This window comes from Acomys russatus, chromosome 24 (assembly GCF_903995435.1).
Source record: "Acomys russatus chromosome 24, mAcoRus1.1, whole genome shotgun sequence".
Lineage (NCBI taxonomy): Eukaryota > Metazoa > Chordata > Mammalia > Rodentia > Muridae > Acomys > Acomys russatus.
The window spans coordinates 15,922,743-15,941,945 of NC_067160.1; the positions used below are offsets into that span (position 1 = coordinate 15,922,743).

Consider the following 19,203-nt stretch of genomic DNA (forward strand, 5'->3'; position numbering starts at 1 on the left):
ACCATATTTTCTTCAAGATGAACGTTATAGGTGTTTTTTTTTTTTTTTAAATGTGAATTCAGTAGTCAAAAAATTTAGTCTAGATTTTTCTACTTCTGTGAAAACAAAGAAAGCTCTACCACACACATGGGCTACCCACCCCACCGGTAGAATTTCTCAATTCCTTTGGTAGATTGTTTTTAAGGAAAGTTTTATTTTCTTAGGTCTTTTATTCCGTGACGACTCCTGTTTTGCAGACCCGTAAGCGCACACTGGCTTTTTTTTTTTTTTTTTCCCCTTTCCCTCCCCGTGAGAGGCAAAGAGGCAACTCTCAACTTTTCAGTTCCATTTTGAGGCTCCCGAGCCGGGCGAGAGCAGAGGCGTCTCGGGCAGGCTGGGTGTGGGGCGCGCGTCGGAGCAGGCGCGCCGCGGCGAGGGGAGGGGGGGGAGGCAGGTGGCAGCGGGGGCGCGCCTCCCTCCGGCCGGCCCCGCGCACGCGACTCCGCCGCCACGCGCCGCGGGTCCCGCGCCTCCCCTGCGCGCTCGCGCCCTCCCCCGCCCTCGCCCCGCCCGGGCAGGGCCCTCCCCCCTTCTGCCCCCTCCCCCTTCTCCCCCCCCTTCCCCAGCCGGCCCCGCGGCCGCCGCCGCCGCCGCCGCTACCGGAGGCGCAGGAGCCTCGCGATAGTGTTTGCCTTGGCGGCGCGTGACGCCGCCGCCGCCGCCGCCCGTAACTGATGCAGAGGTTACCCCGCCGCCTCAGCCGCCACCCACCGCCCGCCGCCGCCCGGGCGACGCCGGGGCCCGACGCACTGCAGAGGTGCCGGCAGGTTCCGCCCGCGGAAGTGGCCTCGGCCGGCGCGGTCCGCGCTCCGCCCGCGCTCCGGCCCCGGCCCCGCGGCCCCGGCCCCTTGCCTCCCCTCAGCGCTGCCCTCCCCGCCTGCCCTCCGCCCGGCGCGCTCCCCCGGCGGCGCGGCGCTCCCCTCCCAGCCCTCGCGCCCGCGCTCGCCCTCAGCGCGGCCCCCGCCATGACGGAGGCGGGTGCCGGTGCCGCCGCCGTCGCAGGGGGGGAGTCGGGCTCCCAGAAAGTAGCTTGATGAGTGTCCAAAGTAGCAGTGGAAGTTTGGAGGGGCAGCCATCTTGGTCCCGGCTCTCCACGTCTCCAACCCCGGGCTCGGCGGCGGCGGCCAGGTCCCTGCTGAATCACACGCCGCCATCCGGGAGGCCCAGGGAAGGTAAGCGCTGCGGCGTCCTCCCGCCGGGGCTCCCTCGGCTCGCGCGGACCCCCGGGCTGGAGTTGGGGGGGGTGGATTGGTGGGGGTGGCGGTGAGCGGGCGGGCGGGCAGGCGGGAGGCCTGCCCTTGCTCCCTGAGCCTCCCGGCCTCGGGGCTCGGGTGGGTTTGCCCTCGCGGTGCAGCCCTGGTGCGCGAGCCCCCTCCCCTAGCCCGCACTCCTCCCCTAGAGGCGGTCCCCCGCGCCGCCAGCCGGGCCGCCCGGGACGTGGAGGATGCCCCTCGCCCGCCGCCGGAATGCTCTGGGCAGCCTCGGATCCCCCGCGCGGCCCCTAGAGCGATCCCCAACGGCAGAGCGACTCGTGGGCAAGGCTGCCCGAGCCACCCCTCCAGATGGTTGCAACTTTCCTTCCTTTTCCCCATCGGCTCCTGCGCGTTTGTACGTTATGCTCAAGGGTGCAAGTAGGGCTCTTCTCTGCCAGCGGTTGTGGTTTGTGTGTGTGTGTGTTTTGTTTTGTGGGAAATTCCTGCGTGAAGGTTTGTGCAGAACACGCACCGAGGTCGGTTACAATTGTTTTCTAAGTTTTCTGGCTTCTTGCAGGCAAGTGTTCTGCCACCAGATGTAGCAGTCACACAGCTAGTAAGGCATCTAAGTGCTTTTGACTAAAATTTGAACTTGCTGCATTTAACTTTAAGTATACTACATAAAATGGATTTTTTTGGGGGGAGGGCCACTCAATTTACCAAGGAAGAATAAACGTGCATCGGATCTATTTTAACGCGCTTTTGTCTGGAAAATACGTAGCCTTATTCGTTAGCTATTGGTAAATGGGTTCTCTCTCAGTTGTCTCACACAAGGAGATTATCGGCACCTTCAAAAAAAAAAAAAAAAAGGTTTGGAAGTCCAATAGTATAGTGAACCTGATAAAGAAATTCAGAGCTTCGATTTACGTAGGAGTGTTAGGATTAATGTATTTTGAAAATATGTCCATATTTATTACCCAGAGGCTTGATAATTGCTAATCACATGTTTCATTCCTGGATCCAGTGGTTCAGGCACAGCATTCTTTGTCATTTTGTTCCCGTGAGCATGTGTGAAAGTGACAATAGGCTCAAAGATTGACATGAATATGCTCTAAAAATTCATGGGAAGGTATGATTTATGGCATCCATTAGACATGCCGACTACATTGACAGGCATTTCCCCCCTTTCCTATCACCCTGACACTGATTTTTTCATTACTAGAAGATAAAGACTTATTTATTGAATGGCTTAAATTTAACACATCTGAGTTTTTCTTTCTGCACTTGAAAATTTATAAGATGTTTGTGTACATGCATAAACTTGAAAATCTGTAAGTAAATGGTTTAAAGTGTGTTTTGTAAATTAGAGCAGCTGGTGCTTGTAGCATATTTCCACTTTGTAGTTTCATTAAGATGCCTTAGCGATTGTGAGTTTCGAAAGACTATCTTGGTTTCTAAAGTACTATACCTTTGAAAAATAATTCCTCATTTCTCAAGTGTTTATTGAGCCATTACTATGAGTCAAGACCTTTATGAGATAATCTGCTAAGGGCATGGTGTTGGCTTAACAGTTGACATCTGTTATCAGTCCTGGGAATTTGGCAGCCACCAAATTCAGATGGAGTTTCTGAGGAAGGTCAGCTCGAGCTAAACTTCTCATCTGTTCTGAGCCATTCCTGATGTTGAGAAATTCTGAGTGGTTAGAATAATTTAACTCAAAGTTCCAAATAACCAGAACACCTCACCCCCAGCAGCTTTGTTTGTAGTTTTTGCTTTTTTGTTGCTGTTAACCTAAGATAACAGTTAGTACTTGAAATCATGGGATATGGATTTGTGAAAGTTACGCTTGATGCCGATTTTTCCTTCCTTCTCTGTAGGACCTTACATAAAGTGGGTGAGTGCTCTACCACAGGGTTACACCCCAGCTCTCATAATCTATAAGGTCATTCATTGTTGGACAGTTCTTTCTATTTTTTTTTTAAACTAACAATCCTGTAAATTAAAACTGTTAATCCTAACCTCTATTCATTTTGAGGCTTGGTACCTTAGTCTTAGATTTTACCAATGTCAACAGAAATTATCTATAGGAAGCCCCAAGGATCGAGATGGAGATCTTTATCGTTGAGTGGAGCCCCAGTTTTTAAATTTTTGTTTTTTTTAAATTTCAGACAGGGTTTCTCTGTGTAGTCTTAGCTGTCCAGGACTCGCCTCGTAGACCAGGCTGACCTTGAACTCACAGAGATCCTACTGCCTTTTCCTTCCCAGTGCTGGGACTACAGATGTGTGACACCACACCTGGCTAGAGTCCTCGTTTTTTATACAAGTGTTTAGTACCTTTTGCAGGTTTATATGTTAATGCTGCATAAACTAAGTTTGAGAACTTTTGACTTCAAGGGAGGACTAGGAAGAAGTGTTGACGGAATTTGATTTGAAGTATTGAGTGAATGTATCAAGAGTACAGGCTTTGTTTCTTGAAAACCTGAGCCAAATTAATGTGAAATCACAGAAAAATGTCAAGTTCAAAAGCTGTTTAGGTACATGTATGTTTGTGAACCCCCCCTTTTTAAAAAAAATTCATTATGTATACAGTGCTCTGCCTACATGTATATCTGCAGGCCAGAAGAGGGCATCAGATCACATTATAGATGGTGTGAGGCACCATGTGGTTGCTGGGAATTGATTCAGTGCTCTTAACCTCTGAGCCATCTTTCCAGCCCCCTGTTTGTGAACCGTTTTTGTCAGTTACTTAATTTTTAAATCCTTATTTATGTACACGCGCGTTTTGTCTGCCTTTGTGTGTGTCTGCCTTTTATCATGCCTCATGCAGACGAGGTCAGAAGAAGGTTTTGGATCCCCTGGAACTTTCAGATAGTTGTGAGCTGCCACGAAGCTGTATTGCTAACTGCTGAGCCATATCTGCTTTTCCTTTTCTTTTCTCCAAGACGACAGGGTTTCTCTGTGTAGTCCTGACTGTCCTTGAACTTGCTTTGTAGACCAGGCTGCCCGAAAACTCACAGAGATCCGCCTGCCTCTGTTTCCCTAAATGCTGGAATTAAAGGCGTGTGCCACCAGTCCTAGCTAGCTAAACCTTATCTTGAACCCTTGGTGTACTTCTTTTAAGCAAATTAAACTTTGAAAGTGTGTGTCTGTAAAAGTTATTTTGAAATTTTGATATATTTGACTCCAAAAATCTAAAAAGGTAATGTGATTATCTTTGTTGTATAGTTGGCTCTCTTTTAACCCTTCTTGCTGTGACTCCCGTTACATGCATATGGTTTCATTTGCTTTGAGAAACAATATCTTTAGATAAGTAGTTTAGGAATCTCTTAGATCTCCAGTAGTTTTTTTTTTTCTTTGTATTTATTTATTTATTTATAGTTTCTCTGTTATCCAAACTGGCTCTGTAGAGCAGGCTGGCTGGCCTCTGCCGCGTGCCCCACTGCCTCTGGCTGATCCTCAGGATCTTTATGATACTTGTGGGATAAGCTGTTGGATTTTTTGTTTTGTTTTGTTTTTTGCTCTGAGTCCAGAGTTTTTTGGTTTTGTTTTGTTTTGTTTGTTTTTATTAGTTTGGAAAGTTTCTCACAGGTGCTGATCAGAGATTCTCCTGGGTTTTTGGCCTGTAATCTCCAACTCATTCTTTTGCCTATAATCTTGTTATTAAGGGGTGAAGAGCTAAAAAATTAAGACTTCAGTAAGAAATCTTTGTGGGCCTACATAGTGAGTCCCAGGACAGCTAGAGCTACACTGGGTCTCTACCCAGTCTCAAATGACAACAAAAGAAAAAACGGGCGTGGGGGTGGGGTGGGGAGAAGACACATTTCAAGGAAAGGTCAGTTTGTTGAAATCTAGTAACCTAGTGTATTGCCAGCTGAATAAGCAGATTTTAGTTCTATTCCTTGTCTTTTGCATGTTAACATATGGTTACTTTTTAAATTCATTATTGCTAAGAATCAAATGATTGAAAATTCAGAGTACCCTTTCTTTCTTCATCAGTCTCCTGCTTATGAGACAAGAAAACTCAGGGTAGAGGCCTGGAAATCTGAGAGATGCTATGCTGTTATACACTTTTTGGTCTTTTTTTTTTTTTTTTTTAAAGATTTATTTATTTATTACTATGTATACAGTGCTCTGTCTGCATGTACACCTGCAGGCCAGAAGAGGACACTTGATCACATAGATGGTTGTGACCCACCATGTGGTTGCTGTGAATTGAACTCAGGACCTCTGGAGGAGCAGTCAGTGCTCTTAACCTTTGAGCTGTCTCTCCAGTCCCCTACACTTTTTGGTCTTAGCACTCCTTTATTCTGTTTAATATTACTAAGGATCCCAAATAGTTTCCTTGCTTGCTTATTAATTAATTAATTAATTTATGTTTTGTGTTTTTGAGATAGGGATTCTCTGTGTAGCCCTGGATGTCCTGGAACTCTCCCTATAGACCAGGCTGGCCTCCAACTCATAGAGATCTGCCTGCCTCTGCCTCCCAAGTACTGGAACCAAAGGTGTGTGCCATCTCTGTCCAGCTCCAAATAGATTTATTTATTAATGTTTGCTGTATTAAAATAGAATTTAGCTGAGCATAGTGGCACATGCCTGTAATCCCTGCACTCAGGAGGCAGAGGTGGGGGTGGGAGGACAACACACTTACTGAGTTTGAGGCCAGTCTGGTCTACAAAGCAAGTCCAGGGCAGCCAGGGCTACACAGAGAAACCCTGTCTCAAAACACAAACAACAAAAAACCCTGAGAATTTCAAAAGTCTTAATTAATTTTAAATATAATAAGCCAGTTACATGTTAAGTGAAAATTTTGTGAAAAAAATATCATTTAAATTGAAAAAAATTAGTATATCTAGTCGTATTGTTTTATATTTTTGCAAATTTTTTTTGGCTTATTGGAAGAACAGCTGGATTTTGCTTCTGCTACTTGTTGTGATGTGTGTTGATTGAGGTGTATGAAGTACTTAGCCTTTTCAGAATGACTGTTTTCTGATACTACATCAAATTTATAAAAAGAATTTTTAAGCCAGGTGTGGTGGCACGCACCTTTAATCCTAGCACTCAGGAGGTGGAGGCAGATGAATCTCTGTGTGTTCGAGGCCAGCCTGGTCTACAAAGCGAGTCCAGGACAGCCAAGATAACACAGAGAAATCCTGTCTTGAAAAACCAAAACAGGGCTGGAGAGAAGGCTCAGAGGTTAGGAGCACTGACTGCTCTTTCAAAGGTTCTGAGTTCAATTCCCAGCAACCACATGGTGGCTCATAGCCATCTCTAGTGAGATCTGGTTCCCTCTTCTGACCTGCAAGCAGAATACTATATATGTGATAAATAAATAAATCTTAAAAAAAAAAAATAAATAAAAGAAAGAAAAACCAAAACAGCTGGGTGGTGGTGACGCATGCCTTTAATCCCAGCACTTGGGAGGCAGAGGCAGGTGGATCTCTGTGAGTTTGAGGCCAGCCTGGTCTACAAAGTGAGTTCCAGGACAGCCAACGCTACACAGAGAAACTTTGTCTCGAAAACCAAAAAAAGAAAAGAAAAAGAAAAACCAGAACAAACCCAAGACTTTTTCAAAAGTTTACTGGCAATGTGGAAGTACTTTGTACTCCAAAAGCGTCTGAGGAGCCACAGAAAGTCAGTGGGTCATATATGCTGTCTAAGTTGGGAGACATATTTCAAAGGCATTAATGGAAAATAGATTCATTCTCCTAGTCTAGAAAGCAGAACTAAATCAGCAGGTGAAAAATTTTGTATAAATTTTGGACAAGAATAAAAGAACCATGTAGCTGCTAAGCTACCAATCTTGTCCGACAGTGGGAAGAAGTGTTTGAAGAATTATCACAGACTACAAAGACATTTGGGGGTTGGGGTGTAGATTCTTATTAGGTGCTCTTAGGTTTATCAAGTTAGAGTTCCATCTAAGTTAAAAATACAAACATTCTGGCGTTCTCTTTTTCTTTAAGAATCCTAATTATAGTTAAACTGTACTTATATACCCATGAATGCTTTGCATGTTCTCAAGCCAGTAATACGAATCTATTGTTGGTTTTATTATTTGTCTTCATTTTGTTGTGATTTTTCTCTGAGGATTTTCTGGAGTCAACAGGATCAGTCTTGTTGAAATGTTGCTAAGTTCTCTGTAAAATATAATAAACTTTGGAGACATTTAGAGAACTGAGTACTGCTAATGGTCCAGTTTAGTAGAGTATAATATACTGAGCTCAGGATTTTAGAATACTTTGGGGGGCCAGTTTTCAATTTTGAAAGAGAAATTAAAAATATAGTCTTCTTTTTTGTTTGTAATTGCTTATACGATTTTAGAAGTAATATGCTTAAGCTGTTTAATGCTTTTAAAAATATAGTCAGAAAATGAGGAAACATGGAGGAAAATGTTTAAATTAATCTCTCTTGAATTAAACAATATACATTAAATATAACCTGGATATAAAATAAAATCAAGAATTTTGATTTTTATATTCCAAGGATTGTACTTGTAATTACTAAACAGCAGTTCATTCTTTAATTTTATTTGGAACATAATCTTTTTTGTATGTTAGATATTTTAGGCATTGGGAAGTTAGGCATACATTCTCTTCACACATTTTTGGGGGTTTGTTTTGTTTTGTTTTGTATTTTCAAGACAGGGTTTCTCTGTGTTTCCTTGGCTGCCTTGGACTTGCTTTGTAGACCAGGCTGACCTCGAACTCACAGAGATCCGCCTGCCTCTGCCTCCCAAGTGCTAGGATTAAAGGCGTGCGTCACCACGCCCTGCTTCTCTTCACATTTTAAAATGATTTATTTGTAAGTGTGGTTGTCTTTGTGAATGTTTGCTCACTGAAGAAGAGATGGGGGTCAGGTGCACACATCTTTGGGTGCAGAAGCCAGAGCGTCCAGTTTGTCAGAGTTATTGGTCTTTACCTAGCTTGTTTTGTGTGTTTTGGGAGCTAAACTCTGGTCCTAATTGCATAACCTATGATCTGTCTCTTCAGTCCCTTGTCTGATTTTGCTGAGGTCAGTTTAGTAAATGTAATGACACTTCCAGCCTGAGACTTCACTTAAAATCCCCCCCGTGTGCCCCCCCTGTTTTTTTTTGTTTGTTTTTGTTTTTGTTGTTGTTGTTGTTGTTGTTTTGCTACTGGAGACAGGGTTTTTCTCTGTGTAGCCTTGGCTGTCCTGGAACTCTCCTTGTTCACCAGGCTGGCCTCAAACTCAAGAGATCCACCATGCACCTCCATGCCCAGCTAAAATTCATTTTGTTTTGGGTTCTTGTTTGTTTGTTTTTTTGAGACGGTTTCTCTGTGTAACCTTGCCTGTCCTGGTCTCACTTTGTAGACTAGGTTGGCGTCAAACTCACAGAAACCCATCTGTCTCTGCTTCCCTAAGTACTGGGATCACAGAGTGTGCCACTGCATCTGTCTTAAAAATCCAGTTTTGTTTTTGTTTTTTAATGCCTGATTCATTGAATAAGTAGGTTTATAAAATGAACATTTAGAGGTGGGAGGGTGGGGATGGAAAGATACAAGTGAGGGATGTAATCTGAATAAATTATAATAAATTAAAGTAACAAACAAAATGAACATTTAGTGTATTTTTTAAAATTTTATTTTGTTTGTGATTTTTGGTTTGTTTGTTTTGTTTAGTCCATACTGGCCCCAGAGTAGTTGTGTAGTCAAGGATGAGCTTTGAGCTCGCTCCCTGTTTGCTGCCTTTCCTGGTTGAAATGAGAAAGAGAAAAGCAGTGTGGTGTACACGGCATGACTGATGTATACAGCCTCTGATTTGCTGTTAACTGCCTGTGTGACCTTGGACAAGTGCTCAGTTTCATGAGATGAAGAGCACAGGACTGCAGGTACTGTGGGAGGAGTCTAGTACACATCTTGCATTTGCAGCTGAGGGAATGTAGACAATTTACCTAGGCTTTCACTGTAAGACAGTTGAGACCAAAATTCAGAGCTCTTGTAAGGTTTGTGGCTTTTCTCTTATACTCGGCAACAGTTTCTTAAAGATAAAATGTGTCTGGGTAGTTCACTGTTAGGGCTGATTAGAGGCACTGATGTATGTCTTCCAGCTCAAAAATTCTTGTGAGGAACAAATGTAGTTTACACATGTAATCTCACCACTGGGCTACATAGTGGGACCCTATCTCAAGGGAAACACAGTTATTGAAAGGCTAAGGTAGTGGATTGAGAGAGCACGGTCTGGCTTTGAGTAATTTCACTGGTTCCTTTCTCTCTCATTTTAATACAAAGCTACCTTTTTGACATTCATTCAGTTTACAAATTTTTGTTAATTTTTTTGGCATGACTTGTATACATGCATGAAGATGTAATGAACTCCACCCCTCAGTTTAGGAAGCTGAACAAGCTGTGCTAATTGTAAAAAGATAAATTTAGAGCACTCATGGAAAATGTTAGAGATACATTATTGGAAAAATCTCTTCATGTTTGATAATCTAATTTGGAGTTCAATTTATCTTTTTTTCTTTGCCTTATAATCCCTCTGGGTTGTAGCAGGTAAACATTTGAACAAAGCATTTCCTTGTGAGGGAAAAGGCGCCCTGGACAAAGCTGTGATGTGGAAGATCCTTGACTTTTATTAATGTTCAATATAGGCAGAGAAAGCTTGACATGCAGTTTGGGCCACCTATGCAGTTTTTTTTTAAATGTAGTTTTAATTCTAATGTTGCTTTAAAAATGATTTGATAAATCTAATGAGAGGTTGAACGGGTTAACATACATTGAAAGCCTGGAGTAGAAGGATCCACTGAACAAATCTAGGTGGTGGGTTAAATTCAGTATTCACTCTTCCCAAGGTAGCTTCATCATGAGGTCTGATATTTGGTGACTTTTAAGAAGGCAAGTTATTTTTGTACTTAAATACATGTTATATTCTCCAGATCATTACAAAGCCAAATAAATAGTTTTCTTAAGTGACTTACAATATTTGTTTCTTTTCATTTTATGTGGCTATACACAGATTTCTAAACTGTACCTTTCCTTAGAAACTAATTAGCTGGAGAAAACATCAAGCTGCTTTTAGCTTTATATTCTGAAGACCTGTCTGAGAAGTGTTGGTATTAAGTGTAATTTCATGGTTTCCTACTCACAGTGTGTGTACTTTCCTTTGGATGATAAATGTAGTGCCACTGGGGAAGGTCAGAGAGGTTTGTGTTAAGCTAATAATAACTCCACTGTCTTAGGAGACCAAAGACATGTGGGCTTTTTGTTTTGTTTTTGTTTTTTGTTTTTTTGTTTTCATTTTCATGAGTAGCAGTCATCCCTTAAAATGCTTTTTTTCCCCTTCAAAAAAGTGTTTTGGTAAACATCACTAATTAGTCAAGTTTGTATACTTTAAAAAATGGCTTAATTTACTTAAAGATACAACTGCTTCTCAGTGTTCTGGCCTCTGAGCTCATTTGCTTCTGACAGCCATAGGATGTGAGTACTGTTAACATCCCTGTCTGCAGATGAGGAGGTCTGTACAGAGGTTCAGAAGTGAAGGAATGTCTTACTACACAGAGGTTTACTCAGTCTGGACCACACTCACGTACAGAGTCTTACCTGTCTGACAATGCTACTTACTGTTCTTCCCAAGCTAGTGTGTTAGTGGTTTGTTTTGTTTTGAGACATGGTCTCACCATGTAGCTCTTGACTGCTCTGGAACTTGCTACATAGATGAGTCTGGCCTGCCTGTACCTCCAGAGCCCTGGGAGTTAAGGTGTGTGCCTCTTACTCTTAGTTCATGTTCTGATTTTGTTTTTTATAGGCTGGTTTTCATTATGAAATCTTTTGTGCTTTAGCATTTAAGCACCAGGATTAACATTAAGTACCAGGGAATAGGCATATGCCATATTCCCCCCAGCTTAGTCATGATTTTTTTTAGTTACTTGTGTTCACAGCATAACAGCTTTATTCATATAACTGGGAATTGTGTGTGGAGGAGTGTGGAATGACTTTGGAAGCAACTAGATCCAAGATCCCAGCTATTATCTCTGGGTCTCTCTGTTTCCACTTATGGATTTTCTAGCTTCTTTCTTCTGGAATGCCAGACATTTACCTGTAGCTTAGCAACCACAAATGAAAGACAACTTTTCCTTTGTAATGCCCATGTGTCAAAATTTGGTTACTGCTCATCTATTTGAATTGCCAATTCCTTAACTATCTTGGGGCCCAGGAGGCAAGATGTAGGCATAGTCAGTAAGGTTTTGGATAGAGTGAGAAAGCTATAACAGGCTCCCTTGAGATCACTTGGATGGACTGAAGTGTAGTTTTCCTAAGGAAGAGATGATGATAAAAACAACTAATATAGGGGATTAATTTAATTTTTTTCCTTTTTATCTTGTTACTTTGTGGCTATATTAAAACTATTGATACTACTTAGGATTTTTTTTAAAAAATGTTTGTTTATTTATTATGTATATAGTATTTCACCTGCATGTCAGAAGAGGGCATCAGATCACATTATAGATAGTTGTGAGCCACCATGTGGTTGCTGGGAATTGAACTCAGAACCTCTAGAAGAGCAGTCAGTGCCCTTAACCTCTGAGCCCTCTCTCCAGCCCCGTTTGTGGCTGTATTAATGAGTGATAAAATGAGAGAGTAAAGCTTTAAAATGTTTTTAGAAGACTAAATTCAAATCACCAGTGGGTTTTCGGTAAATTTCTCTGATGATTTGGTAAACTGTCAAATTCTTCTCTGTCTTTTTTTTTTTTTCTTTTAGCTCCTGTGCCAGCAGTGTATGAGATGGACCTGTGTTTATAAGCTAGGGTAGGGTTCAGCCTACCCTACAATACCAGGTTTAGGTATTTTTAACATATGCTTTGCACGTAACCAGAGCTGCCTACTCAAGACTATACACGTATATAATCCAATTTATCTGTGCTTTGTTAGAGTTGCTCCAGGTATTTCTTAATCTGTTTTAAACTAAATTTTGTAATTTTAAAGGCTACCATGCACCACAAGGACAGGCCACACATGTGTACAGTCTGTGTTACTGTTCTGATGTTTGTATGAGACTCAGATGGCCCAAGGAGTACATTTCTTAGTACATGCCCTGTATTAAATGGTATATGACGATACCGACTTTTTGAACATTGATACTATGTGTTGAAAGTATTTTCAAGTAGAAAGTTAATATAAGATAATACTTTTAAATAAGTGTATTTTATGTTGAATCCGGTACTAGCTAAGGTTTTAGCACTTACTGTAATTTCTTAATTTAACTAATCTATAGATTTTTTTTTTCTGGGCACCCCTGCCCCCATAGGGTCTTGCTTAGTAGTCCAGGCTGGTTCACGCCTCAGCCTTCCAAGTATTAGGATTATAGGTGTGCATCAGCAGTGCCTAGCAGTTCCTGTCTGTGTGTGTGTGTGTGTGTGTGTGTGTGTGTGTGTGTGTGTGTGTGTGTGAAGATTGATCACATTAGAAACATGCTTGTGCTATTCATTACTAAGCTTTAGAGCAATAATCCTTAAAGCACAAGGAGGGCTTGTGCTGTCTCTTATTCTTAGTTGTAGCAACGGGTACTTGATTAAATCCTTGCTTTTGTAGGTGGTATGATGGGGTTAGATGTGTGTTTTCCCATCATTTCTTTTTTTCTTTTTTTGGTTTTTTGAGACAGAGTTTCTCTGTGTACCCTTGGCCATCATGGACTCACTTTGTAGACCAGGCTGGTCTCGATCGCATAGCGATCCACCTGCCTCTGCCTCCCAAGTGCTGGCATTAAAGGCCAGCACGCCCGGCTCTTCCCATCATTTCTTACTTGTATGATCTTGGGCATACCTTTATACTGGTTTTTTTTTTCTTTACAATTTTTTCTCTGTCCTCTGTCACTGTTTCTGTCTCTGTCCCTCTCTCTGTGTATGCATGTGTACACGAGTGTTGTAGAATTAACCCAGCACTTTTTACAAAGTAAGTATAGGAAAGCACTCTCCCAGAATTGGCACTATTACACAGATCACAATTTAGACACAGGTGAAAAAATTTTAACAGTATCCATACACAGTTTTTTGTTTCTCTTTTTATCAGACAGCTTGCATTAATTCTACTTCATTTGGCCTCCTTCCTCTCTCTGGCCTCTATGACCAAGCTGGTCTGTGTAGATCCTGCAGTATTCACACTGCACAGCCTGCCTTGAGGTACTTCTCCATTGCTTTCCTGCTTTGATGCTGGGATGAATTCTGCCTCTGGAGATGAAGAAATGCTGGAGAGGTGTGTTCTGGAAAAAAGTGTGTGTGTGTGTGTGTGTGTGTGTGTGTGTCTCCAGAGAACAACTTTGCTTCTTGTTGAAGGAGGGTCTCTTGGTTCCCCTGAACAAATGCTCAGTGAATTTCAGGCTAGATGGCCCCTGAGCTTCTGGGCACATCTGTCGCTGAATCCTCTAATGCTGATATCACAGATATGTATCACTGACTCTGAGTTACTTTTCATGTAGGTTCCAGGCCTTGAACGTAGGTTGTTAGGCCTGTGTAGCAAGCACTTTCATCTGAAGAGCCAGGCATTTTTAAAAACATTCATTCAGCAAGTAGTTTTCAGATTGCAGCCTATTTCTGAGATGGACTGGATAGTGTATGAATTCCCAGCTTTGACCTCTGTGGTGAACATGAATTAGTGTGTAATTGTGGTATATGTTCCAGCAAGCTGTTAAAGTCATCAGTCATTTGGTTGCTCAAAGAAAACTTAAGCAAAAGAGATGAGTAAGATTTGGGATGGGTAGTGCTTAGACTCCAGTTAGGACAGTTGGGGATTGAGGGGGCACAGCCTCTTTCCAGTGAGGCAAGTTAAGTTCCTTAAAATAGAGTGGGGAGGAAGTAATCGAGTTTCTGTCACGGAGGTCTGAGCAAAAGCCCTCTAGAGAAGGGAGGGTTAGCTGCTGGTTGACGGTGTCTTGTTTCAGTTGGAAGGTCTTGATCACTAGCGAGATTGGATTTAGTTGATATTTGTATCAAAATCCTATTGTCAGTTTTTCTTAACATCTATATCTAAGACATTAGAATAAGTGGTATTGATGTCGCCTCTGCTACACCAGATGCAAACAGTTCCTTCCTCACATTTAGATATTTTTATATTTTCCATTGTATAAAGTTTTATACCTTTATTGGATTCAGCTCCTGACCTTTTGTTATGATTTTTTGGTTTTTTGTTTGTTTGTTTTTTGAGACAGGGTTTCTCTATGTAACCTTGGCTGTGCTGGCCTGCCTCTGCCTCTCAAGTGTTGGGATTAAAGGAGTGTGCCACCACAGCCTGGCTTCCTAGTAGTGTTTAAGACATGTATATACCGTCCTCTTCATGCACTGTTAATGTCTGTTTAATATGTACCTACCAGCAAAGCTGCTGGATTACAGATTGTGTTTGCCTTAGAAGATCCTGCTAGTTTTCTGGTGTTTGACAGTCCCATATGAGATCTCCCGCTGTGCAACATCACTACACACAACTGGGATTGCCACTTAAACTATTCTGGTGCATGTGGACTGGTATTTCTTTGTGGTTTTGATTTTCATTTACATTATTTTTATTATTAAACAGACTTTATTTTTTAGAGCAGTTTGAGATTCACAAGAAAACTGAACATAAGTACAAAGATTTCCCATACACCAGCTTCCCCCACCACGTGCACGGCCTCTACAATTATTTAAACTCACACCAGAGCAAGACAGTTTCGCAGTTGCTAAACCTCATAATTACTGCTCATAGTACATTTAATTTTCTTAAATGTGGAAAGGTGGCACTTTTTCATGAAGTTTATTAGCTTCTTGGATATCTTTTAGGGAGTGTAAATTTGTCATTTTAAAAACTGTCATTTCTTTTTCCATTTTCATGTATTTTTGCATTATGTGGGGGGTACGTGTGGAGGCTAAAGTTTGTGGGAATCATCTTCTTCCATATTACCCATTGTGACATCTTTCAATAAAATCTAGAGTTGGTCCTACTAACCAGCTGGTTTTGGGTCTTCCAAACTGGAATTACAGGCTAAAGTTTGTGGGAATCATCTTCTTCCATATTACCCATTGTGACATCTTTCAATAAAATCTAGAGTTGGTCCTACTAACCAGCTGGTTTTGGGTCTTCCAAACTGGAATTACAGGTTAGCTACTGGGCATCTGATGCTAGTCCCCAAGCTTGCATGGTGACTCCTGCCAGCACCTTAACCACTAAGCTATCTCTTCACCCTGTGTTGTTCTTTCAGAGGGTATTTGAATGGCACAGAGGCCGTAACTTCAGTGGTAGCTCACTCTCCAGCATGTTTGTTGGAGGCCCTGGGTTTGGTTTTTGAGTGTGGGCATGTATGCAGGAATTCTCTTATTTTGGAGAATTCTTTAAAACAATTATTTTTTGACAGTTTCATACAGGTGTTTGGAGTGTGTCCTTCCAGCCCCCTCTCTTATCCCTTTCCACTCCGGCTAAGAACTCATTTACAATTTTTACTTTGATTTATATTTATTTTATGTGTTTAAATATTTACGTGTGTATATACATATAGCAAGCAACCTTGTGAAGTCCAGAGGACAGCTTGTGGGAACACTGTTCTTTCTACCCATGTGGGCTTCCCTAGTTAAATCAGGCCATCAGGCTTGTTGGCAAAGCACCTTATAGGAAACATTTCCCCCCAATTTGTGCCTTGTGTTTTTTTCTTTATGGTGTTTAATTAAGAAGCCTTGTTTCTGTGTTTCTAAAAATGTTTTCTTATCTTTTTAATGTAGCCATTTGTAGCTGCAAAATTCTTTGGTGTATTGGTTTGATTCATGTAATACATTCTGGTATGTTCTCCTTTTGTTTTTATTCATCTCTGATTTTCTTCGACCCATTGGTTATTTAAGAGGACATTAATTTCCAGATGACTGAATTCCCCAAAGTGCTTTCTGTACCTGATTTCTAATTTAATTCTACTGTGGTTGTAGAACGTTGTTGGTATGCTTGAAATTCTTTTCAATTTTTTGATGTTTGTTTATAGAGTATATGGTCTGTAAAATGTCCTGGTTGTTTTGTCAACTTGACACAAGCAGGGGTCATCTGAGAAGAGGAAATTTCAGTTGAGAAAATGCCTCCTTAAGATTGCCTGTAAACAGGCTTGTGAAGTGTTTTCTTGATTAGTGATTGATGTGGACGGGCCTAGCCCACTGTGGGCAGTGCTGTCCCTGGGCAGGTGCTCCTGGGGTGTATAGAAAATTGTCTCTCTTCCAGGTGAGGTTTCCGGCTTTCTGGTCTGCCAAATTGTGAGGAGTCCCAGCCACAAACTCCAACCACTGTAAACTCCACCATGCCTTCCTTGTCTGTCATGATGGACTACTCTCAAACTGTTAGCAAATACATCATCCCCCTCAACCCCCGTCCCACCAGACTGGGTCTCACTGTGTAGCCCTGGCTCTCCTGGAAATCACTATGTAGATAGACCAGGCTGGCCTCAAACTCAGAGATTCCTCTTCCTCTGATTCTGAAAGCTGAAAGGCATTAAAGGGATTAAAAGAGTGCTCCACTATGCCCAGCTTTAAGTTACTTCTTGTCAAATATTTGGTGATCATTAGGAGGAAACTAATACATACTTTTCTGCATATTTGTTTGTTAATTATTGAAAGTCCTGTATTGAAGTCTCCTACTTATTGCTGTTGGGGTTTTCATTTCTCCTTTTAATTCTGTGGGTTTTATCATATCTATTTTGGGGCTTCATTATAAGACGTGTTCACATTAGCTGTGGAATCTCCTAGATAGAGCTACTCCTCAGTTGCTGTAAGATATCCTTGACTCTCACAATATTGTGAAGGTCTGCATGGTTTGATAACAAGGTATCTTATGATTGTTCACAAGGCATGCCTTCTCCCTTCCAGTGACTTCCATTCATTTTGTGTCTTTGAGTTTAAAGTGTCTTCTGTTGACAGCATTTTAGTTTGGTCGTTGTCTTCTTAATCTATTCGCATTTATGGTTATTTACATGCTTTGGTTTATGTCTGCCATTTTGCCTTTTTCGTTTGTTGTGTGCCTTTTTGTTCTTAATTCTTATTTTTAAAAAACTGGCTTAGCATTAAGTTAATGTGTTAATAACTTAAAGATATTCTTTACTGATCTCCGTAGGATTTATATTGTACATTGTAGCACATTAGAACCTTAGAACATATCCATTCTCCCCATATTTGTTATACGTATTAACACTATTGTGCATTGTTACAGTTATTTATATAGTCTTAGTGCTTTTTAAGGAAATCAAGATAATGGGGGCTGGAGAGATGGCTCAGAGGTTAAGAGAACTGGCTACTCTTCCAGAGGTCCTGAGTTCAATTCCCAGCAACCACATGGTGGCTCACCACCATCTATAATGTGTTTTAATGCCCTCTTCTGGCCTGCAGGCTTATATGCAGGCAGAACACTTATATATGTAATAAATAAATCTTTTTTAAAAATCAAGATAAAAGAATATACATCCATATTCATCCATGCTTTTATTATACTACATTTATTACTTAACATTTTTACTTATGTTCATTTCTTTGAATATATTCAATTTATTATTCTGTATTATTTCCACATTTCAGTAAAGTTTGTTCCTAATTTACTTTTGTTTGTTCTGGTGTTTCTGAGACAGTCTCTTGTGGTTTAGGCTGTCTTGAACTCATGGTGTAGCTAAGAAAACATTGAACTGATCTTCCTGTTTCGGTATCTCCCAAGTGATAGGATTACAGGCATGTGCCAGTATGCCTGGCTTACTGTGATTTATATGTGATAGATCTGACAACATAATTGTGTTGTGCATGCATGTGCATGCGTGTGCGCACACACATTTTCTGTTTAACTCAGATGATAAAGTTATTCTTCTACAATGGTCTGTGTAATTATCCTTTTCTGGCACTCCTGCTTTTTCGTGGCAGTTTGAGTTACCCTCTGGGTAGCCAGTTTCAGCTCACTGTTCACTCTAAGAAATTTTAAGCTCCAGTTATTTTGTAGTTAAACTTCAGAATTTTAATTTTTAAATAATTTTGTTTTTGTTCGTGTTTTTCATGTGAGGAAGCAATGTTATAAAAAGTCTTTAGAACGTGGTTTCTTTTCTTTGAATATTGTGGCTGCTTTGAACCCTGTTTAATCTAATACTGAGCCATCTTACCTTTGAATTTTTTCTTTGAATGCCTCACAATGATTTTATTGAAAATTAATAGCTGTGCTGTGGTGGCGCACTCCTTTAATCCCAGCACTCGGGAGGCAAAGGCAGGTGGATCACTGTGAGTTCAAGGACAGCCTGGTCTACAAAGTGAGACCAGGACAGCCAAGGCTACACAGAGAAACCCTGTCTTGAACAACCAAAAAAACAAAACAACAACAACAAAAAAACACTGAGTTTTGAAAAGTCTGTATGTTGATCTCTTTCCCCCCTGGAGCTGTTGTTGTTTACTTGCTCATCTGTTGAGGTGCTGGGCTACAGTGGTTCTCTAGAGTTTGTTTTCTGTGCTGTGCACAGCCTGTGAGTTGCTTCTCAGTCTATGCTGGTCCTTTATGGAGAGATGGCTGCTGGACTGGTTCTGCTCGCCTTGAGCATCTCTTGATCTCGTCGTTTGTTTTTAGCTAGGTTACTTTTGTTGCTGGCTTGCTCAGCTGTCAGCTCCATTAATTACTCTGTTTTCATCAACATCTTAAGGCCTAAATTGCTCCTTAGTCTGACCCAGTTAGAATCAGGCCTTTCAGCAGAATCGAAACACTGCCAGACTTTTGTATTATAGGTGGGCTTACCCTGAGAGGACTCTTTACTCCCTCTCTGCAGAGACTCACTATAGTTCTCTTGTTAAACTGACAGCTGCTCTTGAGTTTTGCATTTTGCTGCTACTGTCATTGAATTGCCAGTTTCCTTTTACCTGCTCACTCTGAAGCTCTCTAAAGATTGTTTAACAATTCCCATAGGAACGAACTTCCCCAGTTTGTTTGAAATAAAGGGTGCCCACATGAGGCACTGCAGTATCCTCTGGTTTGTGCATCAACACCTCAAACCTGTGCCTAGC

The 19,203-nt window shown here is 41.5% G+C and overlaps 1 protein-coding gene across 2 annotated transcripts in view; it reads left to right on the forward strand.

The window, feature by feature from the left end:
- Nucleotides 1-966: 966 nt before the first annotated feature.
- Nucleotides 967-19,203, forward strand: part of Tlk1 (tousled like kinase 1) — a 116,555-nt gene continuing 98,318 nt past the window's right edge. The window contains exon 1 of one of the 2 annotated variants that reach the window (XM_051166688.1): nucleotides 967-1,211. In XM_051166688.1, coding sequence (XP_051022645.1) covers nucleotides 1,073-1,211 — 139 coding nt within the window. In that variant the 5' untranslated portion in view covers nucleotides 967-1,072. The remainder of the gene's footprint in view (nucleotides 1,212-19,203) is intronic. The other variant, XM_051166690.1, reaches the window with a different exon arrangement.